A 21,081-nucleotide genomic window follows, 5' to 3' on the forward strand; every position below is an offset into this window, starting at 1 on the left:
CCATCCTGGTCAACATGGTGAAACCCCGTCTCTACTAAAAATACAAAAAATTAGCTGGGCATGGTGGTGCGTGCCTGTAATCCCAGCTACTCAGGAGGCTGAGGCAGGAGAATTGCCTGAGCCCAGGAGGCGGAGGTTGCGGTGAGCCGAGATCGCGCCATTGCACTCCAGCCTGGGTAACAAGAGCGAAACTCCGTCTCAAAAAAAAAAAAAAAAGAAAGAAAAAGAAAAGAATTTATTCACACCAATGCAGCCAAGCAAGGAGGCAGGAGAAAAGGTCTCCTATCTGTCTCCCTGAAGATGGGATGTAGGTATCTTTATTGCTGGGACCAGCTTGGTCATAGAGACCCCAACCCAGGCGGCTCCGAAGAAATTAAGAAACAGACATAAAGATAGACTGCAAAAGCGGGAAAAAGAGTGGGCCATCAGGGGACTACTGACTGACAGCACTTCCCAGCTGAAAGCCCAGAGCCGACTCTGACCCACATATTTATTCTTTGTGAACAAGTGATTTTTGTTTTGTTTTGTTTTTTTTAGACGAAGTCTTGCTCTGTTGCCAGGCTGGAGTGCAGTCGTGCAATTCAGCTCACTGCAACCTCCGCCTCCCGAGTTCAAGCGATTCTTTAGTCTCAGCCTCCCGAGTAGCTGGGACCACAGGCGCGTGCCACTACGCCCAGCTAATTTTTGTATTTTTTTTTTAGTAGAGACAGGGTTTCACCATGTTGGCGAGGATGGTCTCAATCTCTTGACCTCGTGATTTGCCCTCCTCAGCCTCCCAAAGTGCTGGAATTACAGTGTGAGCCACTGTGCCAGGCCTTTCTCTGCTTCTTTCTCACAGCTAATCATAATAGTAAAGGCCAAGGGTGGTGGCTCATGCCTATAATCTTAGTGCTTTGGGAGGCCGACACAAGATTGCTTGAGGCTAGGAGTTCAAGACCATCTTGGCCAACCTAGCAAGATCCCATCTCTACAAAAAATTTAAAAATTAGCCGAGTGTAGGCATATACGCTTGTAGTCCTAGCTACTTAGGAGACCGAGGCAGGAGAATCCTTTGAGTCCAGGAGTTTGAGGCTGCAGTGAGCTATGATTGCACTGCTGATCTCCAGCCTGGGTGATAGAGCAAGACCCTGTCTCTAAAAACATAATATTAGATAGCATGTATTGGGCATTTGACTGTATAGGTCTCAAGCACTGTGCTCAATGTTTGATGTGCATAATAATCCCAGCAGGTAGTACAGCCATCATTCCTATTTACAAAATGGCAGCCAGGTGCAATGGCTCACACCTGTAATCCCAGCACTTTGGGAGGCCAAGGTGGATGGATCACCGTTAGAGACCAGCCTGACCAACATGGAGAAAAACCTTGTTTCTACTAAAAAAAAAATAAATAATGCCAGACACGTGAAGTGAGACAGAGAAGGAAGTCACCGCGCCGCGGCCCCTGTGAGCCGCCGCTGTTTGGCGCCAAAACTCCGCCTCCTCCTTTTGTCCTTTCTCCGTCTTTTCCTCTCTTACCTCTCAGAAATTCTCAAGAATGTGCCAATTCTTTGGTTAGAATCCAAGACTCCTCGACTTCAATGTGATTGCCATGGTGGCCGCCTCACTCTCTGTTGTGGGAAGAGTTCTGTGCCCAGTAACATGGTTAGCAGTGTCCCTGGTCTCCGCTCACCAGATGTCAGTAGCAAGCACAGCCCCAGCCAACACACACTCAATTATAATAACCAAATACGTCTCCAGGCATTGCCAAACATCCCTGGGGACCAAGATTGCCATGACAGAACCTGATCTCCGCAAAAGCATCCAAAGTCCCTCCAGCTGAACGATCGCTGATGGAAACCCACGGGACCAGTCTATGCTCTCTTGGCAAGCCCGTGCTCGTTCGAGGCAGCTGTCACCCAGGGCGAGGCTTGAAAAATTCTTGGTGTGCCTCTGGCAACAAGAGATGCAGGCTGAAGCAAGGTGTTCCTGCCTCTTGTCCTGAAACTAGGATGCTGAGATTAGAATGGACAGCATGAGTTGTTCTTGTGAACCACAGCAGGGCAAAAGACCACAGCAGGGCAAAAGCAAGGGGCCCTGCTGTGGTCTATATGTTTGTCCCCCTTAAATCTCATGTGGAAATTAGTCTGTACTCACATTTCTGTAAAGAACTTCCTGAGGCTGGGCACGGTGGCTCACACCTGTAATTCCAGCACTTTGGGAGGCTGAAGTGCGTGGATCGCTTGAGCCAAGGAGTTTGCAGCCAGCTTAGGCAACATGGTGTAACTCTATGTCTACTATAAAAAATTTTTTTAACTACCTGAGATTGGGTAATTTATACAGAAAATAAGGTTAATTGACTTGCAGTTCCATAGGCTGTACAGAAAGCATGGCTGGGGAGGCCTCAGGAAACTTACAATCATGGTGGAAGGGGAAGGGGAAGCAGGCACATCTTACGTGGCTGGAGAAGGAGGAAGACAGCAAGGGGCAGGGGTGCTACCCACATTTAGACAACTAGATCTCATGAGAACTCACTCACTATCACGAGAACAGCAAGGGAGCTATCCGTCCCCATGATCCAGTCATCTCCCACCAGGTCCCTCTTCCAACATCAGGGATTACAATTTGACATGAGGTTGGGCAGGGACACGGATCCAAATGATATCATAGGGCCTAGTGGGAGGTGTTTGGGTCATGGAGGTGGATCCCTCAGGAATAGATTAAGCTCTCCCTTGGAGGTGGGGGTGAGTGAGTTCTCGCTCTTTTAGTTCCTGGACAGCTGGTGGTTAAAAAAAGCCTGGCACCTCCCCTTCTCTCTTGCTTCCCCTCTTGCCCTGTGATCTCTGCACACATGGGCTCCCTTTCACCTTCCACGAGTGTAGTCAGCTTGAGGCCCTCACCAGATGTCCCATCTTCCAGCCAGCAGAATCGTGAGCCAAATAAATCCTTTGTCTTTATAAAGTATCCAGCCACAGGCATTCCTTGATAGCAACACTCAGCAGACTAAGACAGGGCCCCACGCTGGTCTACAGATGGCACTGCTGAAAGGAGTCAGCAGACCCAGTCCTTGATGTAGACCCTGAGGAATGAGGCAGAAAGATCAGTGGACTCAGACTCCGAGGGTCCATTTCCAGTTCTGCTCCTGCTCCCATGAGCTGTGTGTTCTCAGTTGAGCCTCTTTACCTGTTTCTGCATGAGTAAAATGAAAATGATTGCTGTCCTCTGGCTTTTCCTAGGACAACTGTCAGAAGCAAAGTAAGATAGTGGCTCCAAGTGACCCACTCCATCACCACCTTCTTTGTAGCATCTGAAGTATTGTATTTGTGTTTATCTTCTGTCTCTGCTAGCAAAATGTCATCTTCGTGAGGGCTAGGTCTCCTTTGCTGCTGTAAGCTCCAAAATAAAAAAAAAAAAAAAACATTTTTTCTAATATATTAAAAAATTAAACATTTGCAAAACAAAAATACTGTTTAAATCCAGAGGAATACATCCTAAACTGTTGACAATGATTCTCTCTGAAGGACAGAGGTAGATCTTCTCTATGTTGTGAATTTCTGTAATATTTTAAAAACTTTGACATTAGCTGAAAAACAAAACGGAATATGCCAAATGAGTCCACTCATATAAGCAAACCAAAGCCAGGCACATGAAGACTGGACGGACCTCTATCGAGGTGTTATTAACAGTGACTGATGGCTTGGCATGGTGGCTCATGCCTGTAATCTCAGCAATTTGGGAGACCGAGGTGGGCAGATCACTTGAGGCCAGGAGTTCAAGACCAGCCTGGCCAACATGGTGAAACCCTATCTCTACTAAAAATACAAAAAGGAAGAAAAAAAAAAACAGCTGGGCATGGTAGCAGATACCTGTAATCCCAGCTACTTGAGAGGCTGAGGCAGGAGAATTACTTGAGCCTGGGAGGTGGAGGTTGCAGTGAGCCAAGATCATGCCACTGCACTCCAGCCTGGGTGACAGAGTGAGACTCTGTCTCAAAAAAACAAATAAATAAAATTTTAAAAATAAAATAAAAAACAAAAACAGTGATTGATCATTTCTAAGTGGTGGGATAAATGAGCAGTGTTTGCCTTTTTCCTTTTGAGGGAAAACTTCTACAGTTAGCATGCATAGCTTCCTCAAAATATACTCCACCTTCAGCAGCCCTCTTTGTGTTAACCGGGTGGTGTTCAGGGTGTAATGCTCTGCTGATGTAACCTGATGTTGGTGGTGTCCTGTTTCCCTAGGATGGATGACATCCAGCTCTGCAAGGACATCATGGACTTGAAGCAGGAGCTGCAGAACTTGGTCGCCATCCCAGGTAACCATCTGCAACTGCACCTTGTGCTAAGAAGATGCCTGGGGGCCCCCAGCCTAGCCCATCTGTACCCCTGGGTCTGGAAGACAGAGCCTAATTCTTGCGGTGCAGTACTCCCTGACCACATGTTTCAAACACAACTTCAAGTCATGCAGACCTGGGTTCAAGTCCTAATTAATTCTGATCACTTTCTTGTCCTTGGGCAAGTCACTGTACTTCTCTGAGACTCAATTTCTCCTCCTCTGAAAATTGGGTAGTGACAGTAAGAGGACCTAATGCATTGAGTATAAATATCATAAAGAGGCCGGGCACAGTGGCTCATGCCTGTAATCCCAGCACTTTGGAAGGCCGAGGCGGGCAGATCACTTGAGGTCAGGACTTTGAGAACAGCCTGGCTACCAGTGAAACCCCATCTTTACTAAAAATATGAAAACGAGCCAGGGGTGGTGGTGGGTGCCTGTAATTCCAGTTACTCAGGAGGCTGAGGTGAGAGAATTGTTCGAACCCAGGATGTGGAAGCTGCAGTGAGGTGAGATCGCACCACTACACTCCAGCCTGGGTGACAGACCAAGACTCTGACTCAAAAGAAAAGAAAAAGAAAAAAGAAATACCTGAGTAATTTATAAAGAAACAAAGCTTAAATTGGCTGAAGTTCTACAGGCTGTACCAGAAGCATGATGCTGGTGTGTGCTCAGCTCCTGGAAGGCTTCAGGAAACTTACAGTCACGGCAGAAGACAAGGGAGCAGGCACGTCACATGACCAGAGCAGGCGCAAGAAGGTGAGGGGGAGGTGCCACACCAGTCACCTCTCATCAGGCCACACCTCCAACACTGGGCATCACACTGCAGTATGAGATTCGGGTGGGGACACACATCCAAGCTCTATGAGAATGGTGCTGCTGACTGGTTGGGGCTGCAGTCATAGGGGTGTGAAAAACGGTTCTCAAGGGTGCTAATTCCACCTCTGGGTGGCAGGTCCAGGTGGAGCTATTGGTCATCAGAAATGCAAACACCTAAAAAGCAATCTCAAAAGGCTGATCTTAGGTTCTGCAAAAGTGATGTTATCTGCAGAAGTAACTGGGGAAGTTGTGAATCTCGTGACCTTTGGAATAATGGCTGTAGTGATTTATGTCTGTGCCTTAGCAGAATTCAGCCACCTCCCATCCTTCTAACATGGTGGCCTTTGATTAGCTTCACAAAGGCAGTTTAGTTGTTGAGAAGGGTTATGATCATTTAAACCATAAACTACATGTCTCCCAAAGATAGCTTGGCCTAAGCCTGGGAATGATGAAGGGCAGTTTGGAAGTTAAAGGCAAGATGGGGTTTGGTTAGAGCAGACCCTTTCACTGTCATAATTTTCTCACTGTTACCATTTTTGCAAAGGCGTTTTCACTGAGGCCAGATAAGCACTCACCACTGTCCTTGACTTGAATGTTTTTGCCACACTGTCAGTTCAATAAGTATGTCCCAAAAGGCCGTTCTGCAGCAAGCCCTGAACCGAGGTGCTGGGCACGCAGTGATGAACAGAGAACGGTTCTCTACTTTCAAGGAGCTCAAAAGTTAGTAGAAAGAGACTGGGCCCAGCACACAGTGGGCACCCATAAGTGGCAGTTATTACTGAGCTGTAAGTACCGCATGATGAGCCGTAGAGCAGCGTTTCCCAACCTTGAACTATTGACATCTGGGACTGACAAATGCCAATATCATCCTTTGGGGTTGATCGTTTTGTGTTGGGGATGCGGGGCTCTGTGTTGTGCCTTGTGGGATGCTGAGTTTCATCCCTGGCCTCTACCCACTACAGGCCATTAGCACAACCTACCTCCCCCTATTCCGTAGTGGTGGTGTTACCAGAAAGGGATCCTGATCCAGACCCCAAGGTTTTTGGACCAAGAGCAAGAAAGAATTTGGGGCGAGTCTGTAGAGCAAAGTGAAATCGAGTTTATAAAAAAACCAAAGGAAAAAAACAATGGCTACTCCATAGGCAGAGCAGCAGCTTGGGCTGCGCAACTGTTTATACTTATAGCTATTTATTGATTACATGCTAAACAAGGGGTGGATTATTCATGGGTTTTCTGGGAAAGGGGTGAGCAATTCCCAGAACTGAGGGTTCCTCCCCTTTTTAGACCATATAGGGTAACTTCCTGATGTTGCCATGGCATTGGTTAACTGTCATGATGCTGGTGGGAGCGCCTTTTAACATTCTAATACATAATAATTAGCAGTGAGGACCACCAAAGGTCACTTTCGTCACCATCTTGTTTTTGGTGGGATTTGGTCAGCTTCTTTACTGATAATGTTTTATCAGGAAGGTCTCTGACCTGTATCTTGTGCCAGCCTCCTGTCACATCCTGTGACTTAGAATGCCTAGCCTCCTAGGCTTGCAGCCCAGTAGGTCTCAGCCTTATTTTACCCAGACCCTATTCAAAATGGAGTTGCTCTGGTTCAAACCCCTCTGACAGTGACAATCAAAAATGTATACAGACATCCAGATGTTGCTGAATGTACCCCAAGTGAAATTGGGGAGCATTCAACATTGCCCAGTGAAAGGAAAATAAAGTCCCAGGACCCCAAATTCACTACACCAAAAGGAAAAGTTTAGCTTGGGAACTGTGAGCTATGCAAAAAACTGCCTTTCTTTTTTTCCTGAACAGATAGCTGCAAGATAGAAGGCCACCTACCTTCCTGGGGGGCCTCCCTCACCCTGACAATGTAAATTAACAGCTTATCCTCATAGACAAGGGGACAAAGACAAGACTAGAATCATCATCCCTCCGCCCATCCGGAGACAAATGCATATTTGACTTCCTCCTCTACTCCCTGTTTCCTTTATCCTGTGTAAAATGCAGATTCACTGAGGGCCAGAGAATGCAATCCTCCCCTTCCTGCCCTCTCTTTTCCCTTTAAATATTGAAGTCCTTAAAATCCTCTGCAGGAAAAAGCACAGGCCAGGGATCCTACTGTTGCCTCTGTCTCTTTTTCCCAGGCGCCTCCTTGACTTTGGCAAAATAAACCTCGAGAGTGATTGAGACCTTTTCAGACGCTTTGCAGCCTATAGTCCCCACATAAGAGCTAGTTAGGGTGCAGTATTTTGGGTTTGAATTCAGCCTTAGTAGGTAGGTGAACTTCGTGAAAGTTCACGACTTAATTTCTCTGCGTCTTGAATTCCTTGTTTGGAAAATGAGGCCAATAATAGCACCTCCGCATGGTTGTTGTGAATATCCCATAAATAACAAATGCAAGGTGTAGGAGTGTTTGACACAGTCTGGTTGTAAGGGTAGTGTGTGCGATGACAGTAGAACTGAATCCTCTAGCTTTCATGAGCATTACCAGGTGCCCAGCACTGTACAGGCCATGAGAGTAAATGAGTGAGTAGACACTCTTAATTGAAAGAGAGTGACAGCTAGTAGGTATGGGGTTTCTCAAAAGATTAAAAATGTTGTAAAATGGATTGTGGTGATGGTTGCATAACTCTGCAAATACACTTGGAACAGATGAACTGCATGGTGTGTGAATCATATTGCAATAAAGCTGTTACCAAAACAAAAAAGTTAAATGTCAAACATAAAACAACAAAGGAATGTGGGAAAAGTACCAGAGTCTATTCACCACCCACTAGAAATCCCAGTGCAGCTGATCTGGCATCGTTGGCTTTGGACTCCCGCATTGTAATAGAACTCAACTAGTGATACAGTTCGGCTGTGTCTCCACCCAAATCTCATCCTCAGTTGTAGCTCTGATAATTCCCATGTGCTGTGTGAGGGACCTGGTGGGAGGGACCTGGTGGGAGATAAACGAATCACGGGAGGGCAGTTTCCCCCATACCATTCTCATGGTAGTGAGTAAGTCTCACAAGATCTGATGCTTTTATAAGGGGTTTTCCTTTTGCTTGTTTCTCATTTTCTCTCTTGCCTGCCACCATGTAAGATGTGCCTTTTGCCTTCTACCCTGATTGTGAAGCCTCCCCAGCCACAGGGAACTGTGAGTCCATTAAACCTCTTTTTCTTTATAAATTACCCAATCTCAGGTATGTTTTTATCAGCAGCATGAAAATGGACTAATAAAACTAGGGTCTACTCACCTAGCACAGTAAGACCAGCTGTCTACCCAGAGGTTTTGCAGTGGTAAAAAGGAATAATTTTATTTGCAAGGCTTCAAGCAAGGTGGACTGGGCAGCTAATGCTCCAAGCATGACCTCCTCAACAGCTTGTAGGTAGTGTAACTGCCAAACAGGTTCACCTTGCCCTCTGCCTAGACAAAGCCGATTTATTGAGACTGGGGAATTACAATACAGAAAGAGTAATTCACACAGATCCAGCTGTGAGGGAGACAGGAGTTCTATTATTACTCAAATCAGTCTCCCTGAGCATTCCAGGATTAGAGTGATTAAGGATGATTTGGTGATTTGGGGAGAGGGGGCAGTGCAGTGAGTACGGAGTGCTGATTGGTTGGGTTGGAGATGAAATCTTAGGGAGTCAAATCTGTCCTTCTGCATTGACTCAATTCCTGGGTGGGGGCAACAAGATCAGATGAGCCAGTTTATCAATCTGGGTGCCAGCTGACCCATCAAGTGCAGGGTCTGCAAAATATCTCAAGCACTGACCTTAGGTTTTACCATAGTGATGTTATCTTCAGGAGTAACCTGGGGAGGGTCAGCATCTTGTAGCCTCTGGCTGCATGAGTCCTACATCATAATTTTGAATCTTTTGGCTAATTTGTTAAGTCCACTTTCACACTGCTATAAAGAACTGCCTGAGACTGGGTAAAAAGGAAAGTTTTAATTGACTCACAGTTCAGCATGGCTGGGGAAGCCTCAGGAAACTTACAGTCGTGGGGGAAGGTGAAGGAGAAGCAAGGCACTTTCTTCACAAGGTGGCAGCAAGGAGAATGAATGTAGGAGGAACTACCCAATACCTGGTCTCTCCTTTGACGCATGGGGAGCATGGGGATTATAATTCAAGATGAGTTTTGGGTGAGGATGCAAAGCCTAACCATATCGCCTACAAATTCAGTCTAGTTCCCATGCAGGAAGGGAGTTTGTTTTGGGAAAGGGCTGTTAACATCTTTGTTTTAAACTGTAAACTAAGTTCCTCCCAAAGTTAGTTCAGCCTATGCCCAGGAATGAACAAGGACAGCTTGGAGGTTAGAAGCAAGATGGAGTTGATTAGGTTGAATCTCCTTGACTGTCTCAGTTATAATTTTGCAATGGCGGTTTCAGTAAGGGTTTTTAAAGGCAGGGATAAATTTCAGTCAAGCAGAAGTTACAAGCAAAATTGTAAATCAAACATGGAGATTACACATTGGTTTTGGCCTAAAAGGGCTGTATACCTTGAGGCTGGGGCTTACAGGTTATAGGTAGATTGGAAGATTTTCTAACTTGCAATTGGTTAAGAAAGAGCTTTGTTTAGAAACCAGGGTCAAGGCCAGACACAGTGGCTCATGCATATAATCCCAGCACGCTGGGAGGCTGAGGTGGCCAGACTGCTTGAGGCTAAGAGTTTGAGATCAGCCTGGCCAACATGGCAAGACTGCTATCTCTACTAAAATTACAAAAATTAGCCGGGTGTCATGGCACCTGCCTGTAATTCCAGGTATTCAGGAGGCTGAGTCAGGAGAATTGCTTGAACTCAGGAGAGGGAGGTTGCAGTGAGCCAAGATTATGCCACTGCACTCCAGCCTGGGCAATAGAGCAAGACTCTGCCTTAAAGAAAGAAAATAAAAAACTAAAATGATAAAATTGGGGGTCAGCAGAAAAGAATGTCAGCCCTGGCCTGTGGGCGTGAATCCCTCCAAGCCTCTCAGGAAGATATTTAGAAAAAGGAAAGATAGAATTCAGTACTTAGTTTTCCCTTATCTGATATCTATATGCCAGTGACCCATTTGATAAGGCCCTGCATTTCTGAAAAACAACTCAGACGCATATGTTCAGACGTTTATCTTTAGTTTCCATGGAGAACAAAACATCTCCGGATTCTAACTTCTTTGGCTATTGTTTTAGGCTACTATTACCTTCTTGCTAAGCTGCTTGTTGACTTTTCAAGGCTAGCTAGGTGCCTAGAATTTTCTTTGAGGGGACTCAAGATTTTCCTTTATTTGCATGCTTGGTGTGGTAGCATCAGGGGGAGGGGGCCTCCCACAGGCTCCAAAAGGGAGTCCCTGTGTTACTGCTGTAGGATGTCCAGGTTCTTGATGTTTTAAACAAAGAATTGGACAAAATGCACACAAAAAAGTGAGGAGCCGGGCGCGGTGGCTTAAGCCTGTAATCCCAGCACTTTGGGAGGCCGAGGCGGGTGGATCACGAAGTCAAGAGATCGAGACCATCCTGGTCAACATGGTGAAACCCCGTCTCTACTAAAAATACAAAAAATTAGCTGGGTATGGTGGTGCGTGCCTGTAATCCCAGCTACTCAGGAGGCTGAGGCAGGAGAATTGCCTGAACCCAGGAGGCAGAGGTTGCGGTGAGCCGAGATCGCGCCATCGCACTCCAGCCTGGGTAACAAGAGTGAAACTCCGTCTCAAAAAAAAAAAAAAAAAAAAAAAGTGAGGAAAGAATGAAGCAACAAAAGCAGAGATTTATTGAAAATGAAAGTACATTCCACAGGGTGGGAGCAGGCCTGGCCACAGGGGCTCAAGAGCCTGATTCCAGAATTTTTTGAGTTTTAAATACCCTCTAGAGGTTTTCCATTGGTTACTTGGCATACACCATATGTAAATGAAGTGGCAACCCACAATCAGTAAAGTGAAGTTACAAAGTTACACTTCTATGCAAACGAAGACAATCAGTCTGATAACTGAAATTACAAAGTTATATTCCTATGCAAGCATCTGATTGGTTGCTTTCTGCAAGTAATCAGAGATACTTTCTATTTCTCATCTGCCACACAGAAAAGGAGAGGGGTTTAACAAACGGTGTAGTCTCCAGTCTCTGTTACTTAGGTGTGGAAAGCTGGGGTTTTCCTTTTGATTTAGTTCTAGGAAGCTGGCCCTAGGTTCCCTGACTCCAGACCCTATTCTCTTGCCTCACCTGCTGCATCTCAGCATTAGTTTTTTGTTTTGTTTGTTTTTGAGAGGGAGTCTTGCTCTGTCACTCAGGCTGGAGTGCAGTGGCAAGATCTCAGCTCACTGCAACCTCTGCCTCCTGGGTTCAAGCGATTCTCCCGCCTCAGCCTCCTGAGTAGCTGGGATTATAGGCATCTGCCACCATGCCTGGCTAATTTTTGTATTTTTTAGTAGAGACAGGGTTTTTCCATGTTGACCAGGTAGGTTTTGAACTCCTGAGCTCTGGTGATTTGCTGGCCTCAGTCTTCCAAAGTGCTGGGATTACAGGCATGAACCACCATACCCAGCTGAGCATTGGTAATTTTTAAAGCTTCCCACATGATTGTGATGAGCAGTGAACGTTAGGAACCACCAGGTCTGTTCCACTCTCTCATTTACAACTCTCCAAGGACTAGTCTGGCTAAGTTACAGAAACCCACCCAAGCTTATGCAAGCACAACACAGGCAATTCCTGGAAGAACAGTGGAGTCTCCTGAAGCCCTAGGGCATTGCATTCATTTCCCAGAGCTGCCTCCTAACACACGAATGCAAACTGGATAGCTTAAGCAACAGAAATGTATTCTCTCAGTTCTGGAGGCCAGACATCCAAAATCGAAGCGTTAACACCACGTTCCCTCCCAAAGCTGTAGAGGAGACTCCTTTGCCTCTTCCTAGCTTCGGATAGGGTTAGTGAAGCAGTGTCGTCGACTGGAGTAAATACCCAAGATTCCTCATCCCAAGAGGATGAAGGACACGGACATGGACACTCATAAGGACTGAGTTTAGGAGCTGAGGTTTAACCGGCAAAAGAAAGAGACAGGAGAAGAGCTCCCTGTGTCTTTCAAGAGGTGTCCCTGAATGGGAATTTCCACTGTGGCAGAGGGCACAGGGTTTTATACATCGGTTTGAGGAGGCGGTGTCTGATTTACACAGATTGGTTGGACCAGGTGTAACAGTTACTGGCAACTCCACCCTAATCTTTTTTTTTTTTGAGACGGAGTTTAGTTCTTCTTACCCAGGCTGGACTGCAATGGCGCCATTTCGGCTCACCGCAACCTCCGCCTCCTGGGTTCAGACAATTCTCCTGCCTCAGCCTCCCCAGAAGCTGGGATTACAGGCACGCGCCACCATGCCCAGCTAATTTTTTTTTTTGTATATTTAATAGAGACGGGGTTTCGCCATGTTGACCAGGATGGTCTCGATCTCTTGACCTTGTGATCCACCCGCCTCGGCCTCCCAAAGTGCTGGGATGACAGGCGTGAGCCACCGCGCCCGGCCAACTCCACTCTAATCTCAATAGACTTTCCATCTGGCGGGCCCCATACTGTCTCCTGCTTACTGTATACTGGCTGGCAAAGAGAAGGGAGCATGGCGCCGCCATTTTCAACATGCCTAGTCCAGGGAGCCTTTTCTTCCGGGAAGAGCTGCCAGCATTCACCCGCGTAAGCTTCCCGCTTTCTTGACTATGTCCACAGCTCGATTTCACTGGCTGCTCGTCGTTAGAAAGGAAAACGACTTGGGGGCTGCTTTTCATTGAAAGGCAGATCTCACCTGCGCACTTCCTTCTCCTCGCTGTCTGCGTAATAATTTCTTCCCAAGCCCGGTGGCATGAGCAGCGGCCAATCCACAGGCGTCTAACGCGACTGGATTCCTGCCTCCTCAGGGCCAAGAATTCCACCCACGGGCACAAGGCAGGGAGGCTGCAGCAGGCTTTAGAGCAGGCGCAAAAGTGGATTGACAAGTTTTAGAGCAGGAATGAAAGTAAAGACGGGCGGCGGCTCACGCCTGTCACCCCAGCACTCTGGGAGGCCGAGGCGGGCCGATCACGAGGTCGGGAGATCGAGACCACCCTGGCCAACATGGTGAAACCCCGTCTCTACTAAAAATACCAAAAATTAGCCGGGCGTGGTGGCGCGTGCCTGTGATCCCAGCGACTCGGGAGGCTGAGGCAGGAGAATGGCCTGAACCCAGGAGGCGGAGGCTGCGGTGAGCCGAGATCGCGCTTCGTTCCAGCCTGGTGACAGGACGAGGCTTCCTCTCAGAAAAGAAAGAAAGAAAGAAAGTAAAGTACACTTGGAAGACGGCCAAGTGGGTGACGTGAGAGATCCAAGGGCGCCGTTTGACCTCCGCTTTTGGGTTTCGCGTGTTGGCCCGCCGCCAGGGTTTTGCGTCTCCCCGCCCGCCATTGTTCCTCGGGGCAGGTGGTCCGCGTGCGCATGCGCAGGCGCAGGCGCCGGCCGGCGCTCGGTGGAGGCCGCATGCGCAGTGTGTTCGCGGAAGTCACGCACGCCATCGTTTGACAGGTTTTCCCCTAACCGCGTGAGTCTTCCCAGGGCAGGTCCCACGCCGCTTGGACTCGGCCCTTTTGCGTCTTCGTGTGCGTGCTTGAACCCCATCTCCCAACTCCCGAGATCTCCACGGGACGCTGCTGATCGCTTCAGGTGTTTTCTATCTATTGGGAGCTGGCCTTTCCCTGCTGCCAGCTGCCACCGATTATTATTTTAGAGAAGCAGTTTTAACAGCTGCCTGACATCACCTGATGGTTTTCTGACTCCTCTTGGGTGGGATCCCCTCTTCTGTCCTGCTCATGTCTGCCTGGCCACCTGTTCCAAGAGTAGCACACACAGTCCTTGGCATTGCTTGGCTCCACTCCAATCACTGCTTCCATTTTCACATGGCCTTCTCTTGACTCCCTGCTTCAAGTGCTCAAGCAATTCTCCTGCCTCAGCCTCCTAAGTAGCTGGAATTACAGGCACACGCCACCATGCCCAGATAATTTTTTTTTTTTTTTTTTTTTTGAGAAGGAGTTTCGCTCTTGTTACCCAGGCTGGAGTGCAATGGCGCGATCTCGGCTCACCGCAACCTCCACCTCCTGGGCTCAGGCAATTCTCCTGCCTCAGCCTCCTGAGTAGCTGGGATGACAGGCACGAGCTACCAGGCCCAGCTAATTTTTTGTGTTTTTAGTAGAGACGGGGTTTCACCATGTGGACCAGGATGGTCTCGATCTCTTGACCTTGTGATCCACCCGCCTCGGCCTCCCAAAGCGCTGGGATGACAGGCGGGAGCCACCGCGCCCTAATTTTTGTATTTTTAGTAGAGACAGGGTTTCACCATATTGGCCAGAAGGGTCTCGATCTCCTGACCTCGTGATCCACCTGCCTTAGCCTCCCAAAGTGCTGGGATTACAAGCGTGAGCCACTGTGCCCAGCCCACATTTTTTATTCTGAAGGGGTCTGAGCAGAAAGAGACCAAGTGGGTTTAAGATTTTGCCTCCTAATTTTCTCAGACGTCATCTTCAGCCCTCGCTTTTCTTTTCTCTTTGGCATCGTAGTGCTTGGTGTTCGGAACAAGGTTAATGTCATCAGCATGGATGATTTTTTTCTGGCAAATTGATTTACACTTACCAAAGAGGCATTCCCTCCCAGCACCCCCATCTGAGTCCCTTCTCACCCCGTCTTTGCGGAAGCTTCTGGCTTTGTTGTTACCATTTACTGAAGGCTCTGAGACAGGGCCAAGCACTCCACTAAGCCATTTACTAACATTACTACAATTAAACATTTTATTTTGGCTGGGCGCAATGACTCATGCCTGCAATCCTAGCACTTTGGGAGGCCAAGGCGGGCAGATCACGAGTTCAGGAGTTCAAGACCAACCAGCCTGGCCAACATAGTGAAACCCCATCTCTACTAAAAATACAAAAAATTAGCTGGACGTGGTGGCGCATACCTGTAATCCTAGCTACTAGGGAGGCTGAGGCAGGAGAATCACTTGAACCCAAGAGGTGGAGGTTGCAGTGAGCCAAGATCGCGCCACTGCACACACACCAGCCTGGGTGACAGTACAAGACTTCGTCTCAAAAAATAAATAAATAAAAATTTTATTTTATAAGTTCCAGGGTACGTATGCAGGACGTGCAGGTTTATTACACAGGTTAACATGGGACATGGTGGCTTCTTGCATCTATCAGCTCAGCACCTAGGTACTAAGCCCAGCATGCATTAGCTATTTTTCCTGATGCTCTCCCTCCCCACACCCACTCCCCACACACACACAAAATTTTTAAGAGTCTTTTGCTGTTACCCAGGCTGGAGTGCAATGGTGCAGTCATAACTCACTGCAGCCTTTTACTCCTGGGCTCAAGAGATGCTCCCACCTCAGCCTCCCAAGTAGCTGAGACTACAGGAGCATTCCACCACACCCGGCTAATTTACAGAGAAATTTTTGGTAGACACAGGTGGGTCTCACTATGTTGCCCAGGTTGGTCTTGTACTCCTGGCCTCAAGTGATCCTCTTGCCTTGGTCTCCCAAAGTGCTGGGATTACAGGCAGCAGCCATTATGCTCAGCCCATTACTCCCATTTTAAGCATCACTGTGTGCGTGTGTGTGTGTCTGTGTGTGTATGTCTGTGTGTGTATGTGTGTGTGTGTGTTTCTTTTTTGAGACAGAGTCTTGCTCTGTCACCAGACTGGAGTGCAGCAGCATGATCTCGGCTCACCGCAACATCCGCCCCCCGGTTCAAGCGATTCTCCTGCCTCAGCCTCTCGACTAGCTCAGACCGTAGGCACATACCACCATGCTCGGTTAATTTTTTGTATTTTAATAGAGATGGGGTTTCGCCATGTGGGTCACGATGGTCTCTATCTCCTGACCTCATGTTCCACCTGCCTTGGCCTCCCAAAGTGCTGCAATTACGGTGTGAGCCACCACGCCCAGCCAGCCTCACTGTAGTTTACAGATGAGAAAACTGAGGCTTGAAGAGGTCAGGTTGCTTCTCCAAGTTCACCCAGAGGGTAGAAGGGCAGAGTCAGGACTCTAATCCTGGCCACTTTTAGTAGTCAGCCTGTCATCTCTCTCTTTGTGGTTTTTGTTGTTATTTGAGGAGTCTCACTCTGTCGCCCAGGCTGGAGTGCAGTGGCTTCATCTCAGCTCACTGCAACCTCGGCTTCCAGGATGTTCAAGTGATTCTCCTGCCTCAGCCTCCTGAGTAGCTGGTTACAGGTGCACATCACCACGCCTGGCTGATTTTTGTATTTTTAGTAGAGACGGGGTTTCACCATGTTGCCCAGGCTGGTGTTGAACTCCTGACCTCAGGTGATCCTCCCACCTCAGCCTCCCAAAGTGCTTATCTGTCTCTTTGTTGTCATCTTCTTTCCAGAAAAAGAAAAAACCAAACCGCAGAAGCAGAGAGAGGATGAGCTAATCCAGAAGATCCACAAACTGGTGCAGAAGAGAGACTTCCTGGTGGATGATGCGGAGGTTGAGCGGTTAAGGTGTGTGCACTGCGGGTACCTGAGTCCTGGACTGGAGGGCAGCAACCTTCTGCTTCCTTCCAGAGCCCATCTTCTGCTCCTGGGACTCACGGCCTTGCCTAACAGACATGGCCTTGGCCCACAGTCTCTGGATGCTGAATCCCCAAGGAAACCCAGCCTTCTGGCTTGAGGACTCATTTCATATTTAAGAGAATCTCAAATCTGGCTCCAAAAAGTCTTGCCAAGCCCAGTGCCTCTTGAAGGAATGCTGTTCCAGGAGGTGACCAGGGAGGAGTCACATCCCATAATACATGGCGGAGCTTCCTACACATCCTCGCACTCGTTAAGGCAACATCTCAAAACTTCTGCTGTCAGTTTCTTTTTCTCTCTCTCTTTTTTTTTTTTTTTTGAGATGGAGTCTCGCTCTGTTGCCAGGTTGGAGTGCAGTGGCACGATCTCAGCTCACTGGAACCTCTGCCTCCCGGGTTCAAACAATTCTCCTGCCTCAGCCTCCCAGGTAGCTGGGATTACAGGCATGAGCCACCACATCCAGCTAATTTCTGTATTTTTAGTAGAGACGGGGTTTCACCATGTTGGCCAGGATGGTCTCGATCTCTTGACCTCATGATCCACCCGCCTTAGCCTCCCAAAGTGCTGGGATTACAGGCGTGAGCCGCCGCGCCCGGCCTTTCTGCTGTCAGTTTGTACAGAAACTCTGGCCCCTGAACTGACTTGCTCCCCGCCCCTGCCCTCTCAACCTCCCAGCTTTGTTCTCCCCTTTCCCTTCTCCCTAGTGGCTCCAATGCCCTTTCCTACCTATCAGAGTCTTCTCTTTGCACCTGCGACCTTGACCTGAACAACCACAGCCCTGGAGCTGCAGTGTCAAAAAATGTCGTAAATGTTGAAAATGTGGAAAGCTGTAAGTGCTGGTTCTTGATTGTTGTTGTTTTTACATCCAAGCAAAGCTTTTAGGGCCTTCCACAAAGAAATAGACCCTTCCAACCCAGAGGGCAACTTGCTTTTTATTCTCTGTGTCCTCAGAGACCTCTCTTCAAGGCCCGTGGGACGAGCAATTCCACTGACCTTCTTTATCCCACAGTGGACTTCTGGTTAATGAGTGAAACCAATTTTCTGTTCTATGCAAATATTATATGCTATGGCTGGGTACAGTGGCTGACACCTGTAATCCCAGCACTTTTGGAGGCCGGGGTGGGTGAATCACCTGAGGTCAGGAGTTCGAGACCAGGCTGGCCAACATGGTGAAACCATGTCTCTACTAAATGTACAAAAATTAGCTGGGTGTGGTGGCACACACCTATAATCTCAGCTACTTGGGAGGCTGAGGCAGGAGAATTGCTTGAACCCAGGCGGCAGAGGCTACAGTAAGCCAAGATCGTGCCAATGCACTCCAGCCTGGGTGACAGAGTAAGATTCCACCTCAAAACCAAAATGAAACAAAAACAACAACAACAAATATTAGTTTCTCCTTACCTCCAGTTCTGCTTCCAGATTTAGAAGAAATTATCAACACCAGTTGTAGGCAGGCAGACAAGCCGCCCCAACATATTAGACCCCTGATCTCTACAATGTTTTCGAAAAACTAACTGGGTATGGTGGAGAGCTCTTGTAGTCTCAGCTACTTGGGAGGCTGAGGTGGGAGGATCTTTTGAGCCCAGGAGTTCAAGGCTTCTGTGAGTTACGATGGTACCATTGCACTCCAGCCTGGGTGATAAAGAAAGACTCTGTCTCTTCAAGGCAGCTCAGCGAGTCTGCACCCCCCTACTTTATCTTGGTGATCCTTGGAATAGCTGGGTGACTTGCTCTCTGAGACCTGCCTTATATTTTGTGGTAGCGCAAGTGAATAGGGTGGCTTCAACATACAAGGTGAGGAGAGGTGCTGCCTCACTCATCGACCCCTCAGCAGGGTCCTGTTTTCTCTGCTTCTGCCTAAGAAGAAGCAGAGAAATTACAGGGGTCTCTTAACCTGGTTCTGGGTAAGCATTTACCCCATCATTGATATATGTCTCTGGTTCAGAGCAGGTTCACCAGATACAACTTATACATACCGTACACACATAATACACAACATACATGCACGATCCCCAAAGCCTGATGCTTAACCTGTTGCTTTATTTCATTGGTGCCTTGATGCTTTCCTTGCTTGCTGTGTATCTTCGTTTCTTTTACCCATCTGCTTTCACAGGGAGCAGGAAGAAGACAAGGAAATGGCTGATTTCCTGAGAATCAAGTTAAAACCTCTAGACAAAGTAACCAAATCTCCAGCCAGTGAGTATATACATTATTCATTCCCTTCCCCCACGAAAGAGACAAGGATATTTCAGGCCAGGCACTGTGAATCATGCCTGTAATCCCAGCACTTTGGGAGGCTGAGGTGGATGGGTCACCTGAGGTCAGGAGTTCGAGACCAGCCTGGCCAACATGGTGAAACCCCGGCTCTACTAAAAACACAAAAATTATCCGGGTGTGGCAGTGCACACTTGTAATCCCAGCTGAGGCAGGAGAATCACTTGAATCCAGGAGGCAGAGGTTGCAGTGAGCCAAGATTGCGCCACTGCAACTCCAGCCTGGGTGACAGGGCAAGACTCTGTCTCAAAAAAAAAAAAAAAAAAAAGCCTATTTCAAAGAAATCTGGGAGCCAGAAGGAGCACAACAAAATGCTTTCTAGAGATCAAACTTGATCATGGGATGAGAGCAGGCAGGACCAGCTTCACAGGCCTGCAGTTGCTCAGGGCCTCATGCCTAGAAGGGTGCCATGCTTGACTTAATTTTCTGCTGTTGCAGTCTTGAAATTGTCAATAAGTTTGAAACATGGGGCCCTACATTTTCATTTTTCACTGAACTCTGCAAACTATGTACCTGGTCCTGGTAGTTGTTCCTCGCTAATCACAAAGCTTGGTGCATTTCTTGGAAGGAACTGGGTAGTCACCGAGGCTCAGGGAGCTCAGGCCTCTCTTCGGGCTAGAATCTCTGGAGAGGCTAGAAGCATATGTCTTAGAATATTAAGCTCATGAGATCCTTAGAACAAAGAGGGTTTTGTATGAAATAAGTTTGAGAAACGCTGTTTACTTGACTCTGTATTTGCAGAGTCCCAGCGTCCATTGGGATATTAAAGTGATAATGGATCCTGCTGTCAAGAAACTGTCTTCTCTTTGTTGACCAAGTGTTTCTCAAATGTGTTTAACTGCTGTATTAATGAGGCCCCTTTCAGTTATAAGAAATGGATGCCCAATTCAAACTAGTGTAAGCAAAAAAAGGAATTTGTTGGAGAAAAAGCGATAAGAACGAGGGCCTCAAGGACTGAACACTATTACCTCCCCCACTTCTGTGTCTCATGGCTGCCTCTCTTTGCACGTAAGCATTATTTTTCCCTACTACACAGGCTTTCTCCATGGGACTAGAACCCTAGAACCATAGCTTAGCAACTCGGAGGCAATATCACAGATTCTTTTCCCTGGTATCAAAATACATAAGTCTCAGGGAAAGATTCTGATCAGCCCTTTTTGGATTATGTTCCCACTTCTTCGATCCATTACCATCACCAAGAGGCTGGGGTACTGGGATTGGCCAAGAATGTATAACATGCCCACTCCTGCAGCCACAGGGACACAAGCTATTAGAGGAAGAAAGACTTGAAATCTTATTGGGAAGACAAAAACCAAAAGCTGCCTCTGCCTATAAAACCACAAATCCAGTTTTCATTAACATCCTGTGAAACGTGGTTATAGGGAGTAAGAGAAGGGCATTGATCTCTTCTGTTGGATCCTGTAACCACAAGGCACATGATCACTGCCTAAGGCCAGCACCTTCCTCAATGGACTCTTTCATGATAAGCAAAGTAGAAAAACTCCACCTAGCATCATGGAGGAGGGGCAAGGAAACTCGCCTTCTCTATAGGGTTAAGAGTGGAAAAAACAAATGAATCTGGCAAAAAATCAAAACACCAAGCCTGTACCACATGCAAGAGGCCAGCTTTACACGATTCATCTGGTACCAGAATTCCAAGTTGAAAAATAAAAACTATTCTAAAATCAATGAAATCTCTGGGATCCTGGCAGATTTAGCAAATGCAAAACTGCTCAGTACGGACTCTTCTGCATCCCGTGGTATAGAGTATTCTCACAGAAAAACAAACAAACAAACAAACAAACAAAAAACCCTTGAAGATGAGCTCTCAATACAAATGAAAAACTCATGAAGAACTAAATCACCATGAGGAAAAGCAGTACATGAACCGAAGCGAATCTCCTCCCCAAAGACAGAAATACTAGAACTCTTTGAAAAGGAAAATAAATACCTTTAAATCACCAAAGAGATAAGAGAAGGAATAAAACCCAAAATGAAATAGTAAGATGCTATGAAAAAAGAATAAGTAGACATGCAAAAAATTGGCCTTCTGAAAATGTTTTTTATCAATAAAGTGAAAACTCAATAAATTAAATACAGAGACACAGCTGAAGGGGAAATTTAAAAATTGGAAGGCAGCCCTGA

General features: G+C 47.3%; 1 protein-coding gene across 1 annotated transcript in view; it reads left to right on the forward strand.

Annotated features, from left to right (window-relative positions):
- Positions 1–21,081, forward strand: part of BMERB1 (bMERB domain containing 1) — a 145,885-nt gene that overhangs the window by 122,999 nt on the left and 1,805 nt on the right. The window contains exons 3-5 of the mRNA XM_010332597.3: positions 4,218–4,291; positions 16,479–16,593; positions 18,776–18,858. Of these exons, the coding sequence (XP_010330899.1) occupies positions 4,218–4,291; positions 16,479–16,593; positions 18,776–18,858 (272 nt within the window). The remainder of the gene's footprint in view (positions 1–4,217; positions 4,292–16,478; positions 16,594–18,775; positions 18,859–21,081) is intronic.

This window comes from Saimiri boliviensis, chromosome 12 (assembly GCF_048565385.1).
Source record: "Saimiri boliviensis isolate mSaiBol1 chromosome 12, mSaiBol1.pri, whole genome shotgun sequence".
In the NCBI taxonomy this organism is placed as follows: Eukaryota; Metazoa; Chordata; class Mammalia; order Primates; family Cebidae; genus Saimiri; species Saimiri boliviensis.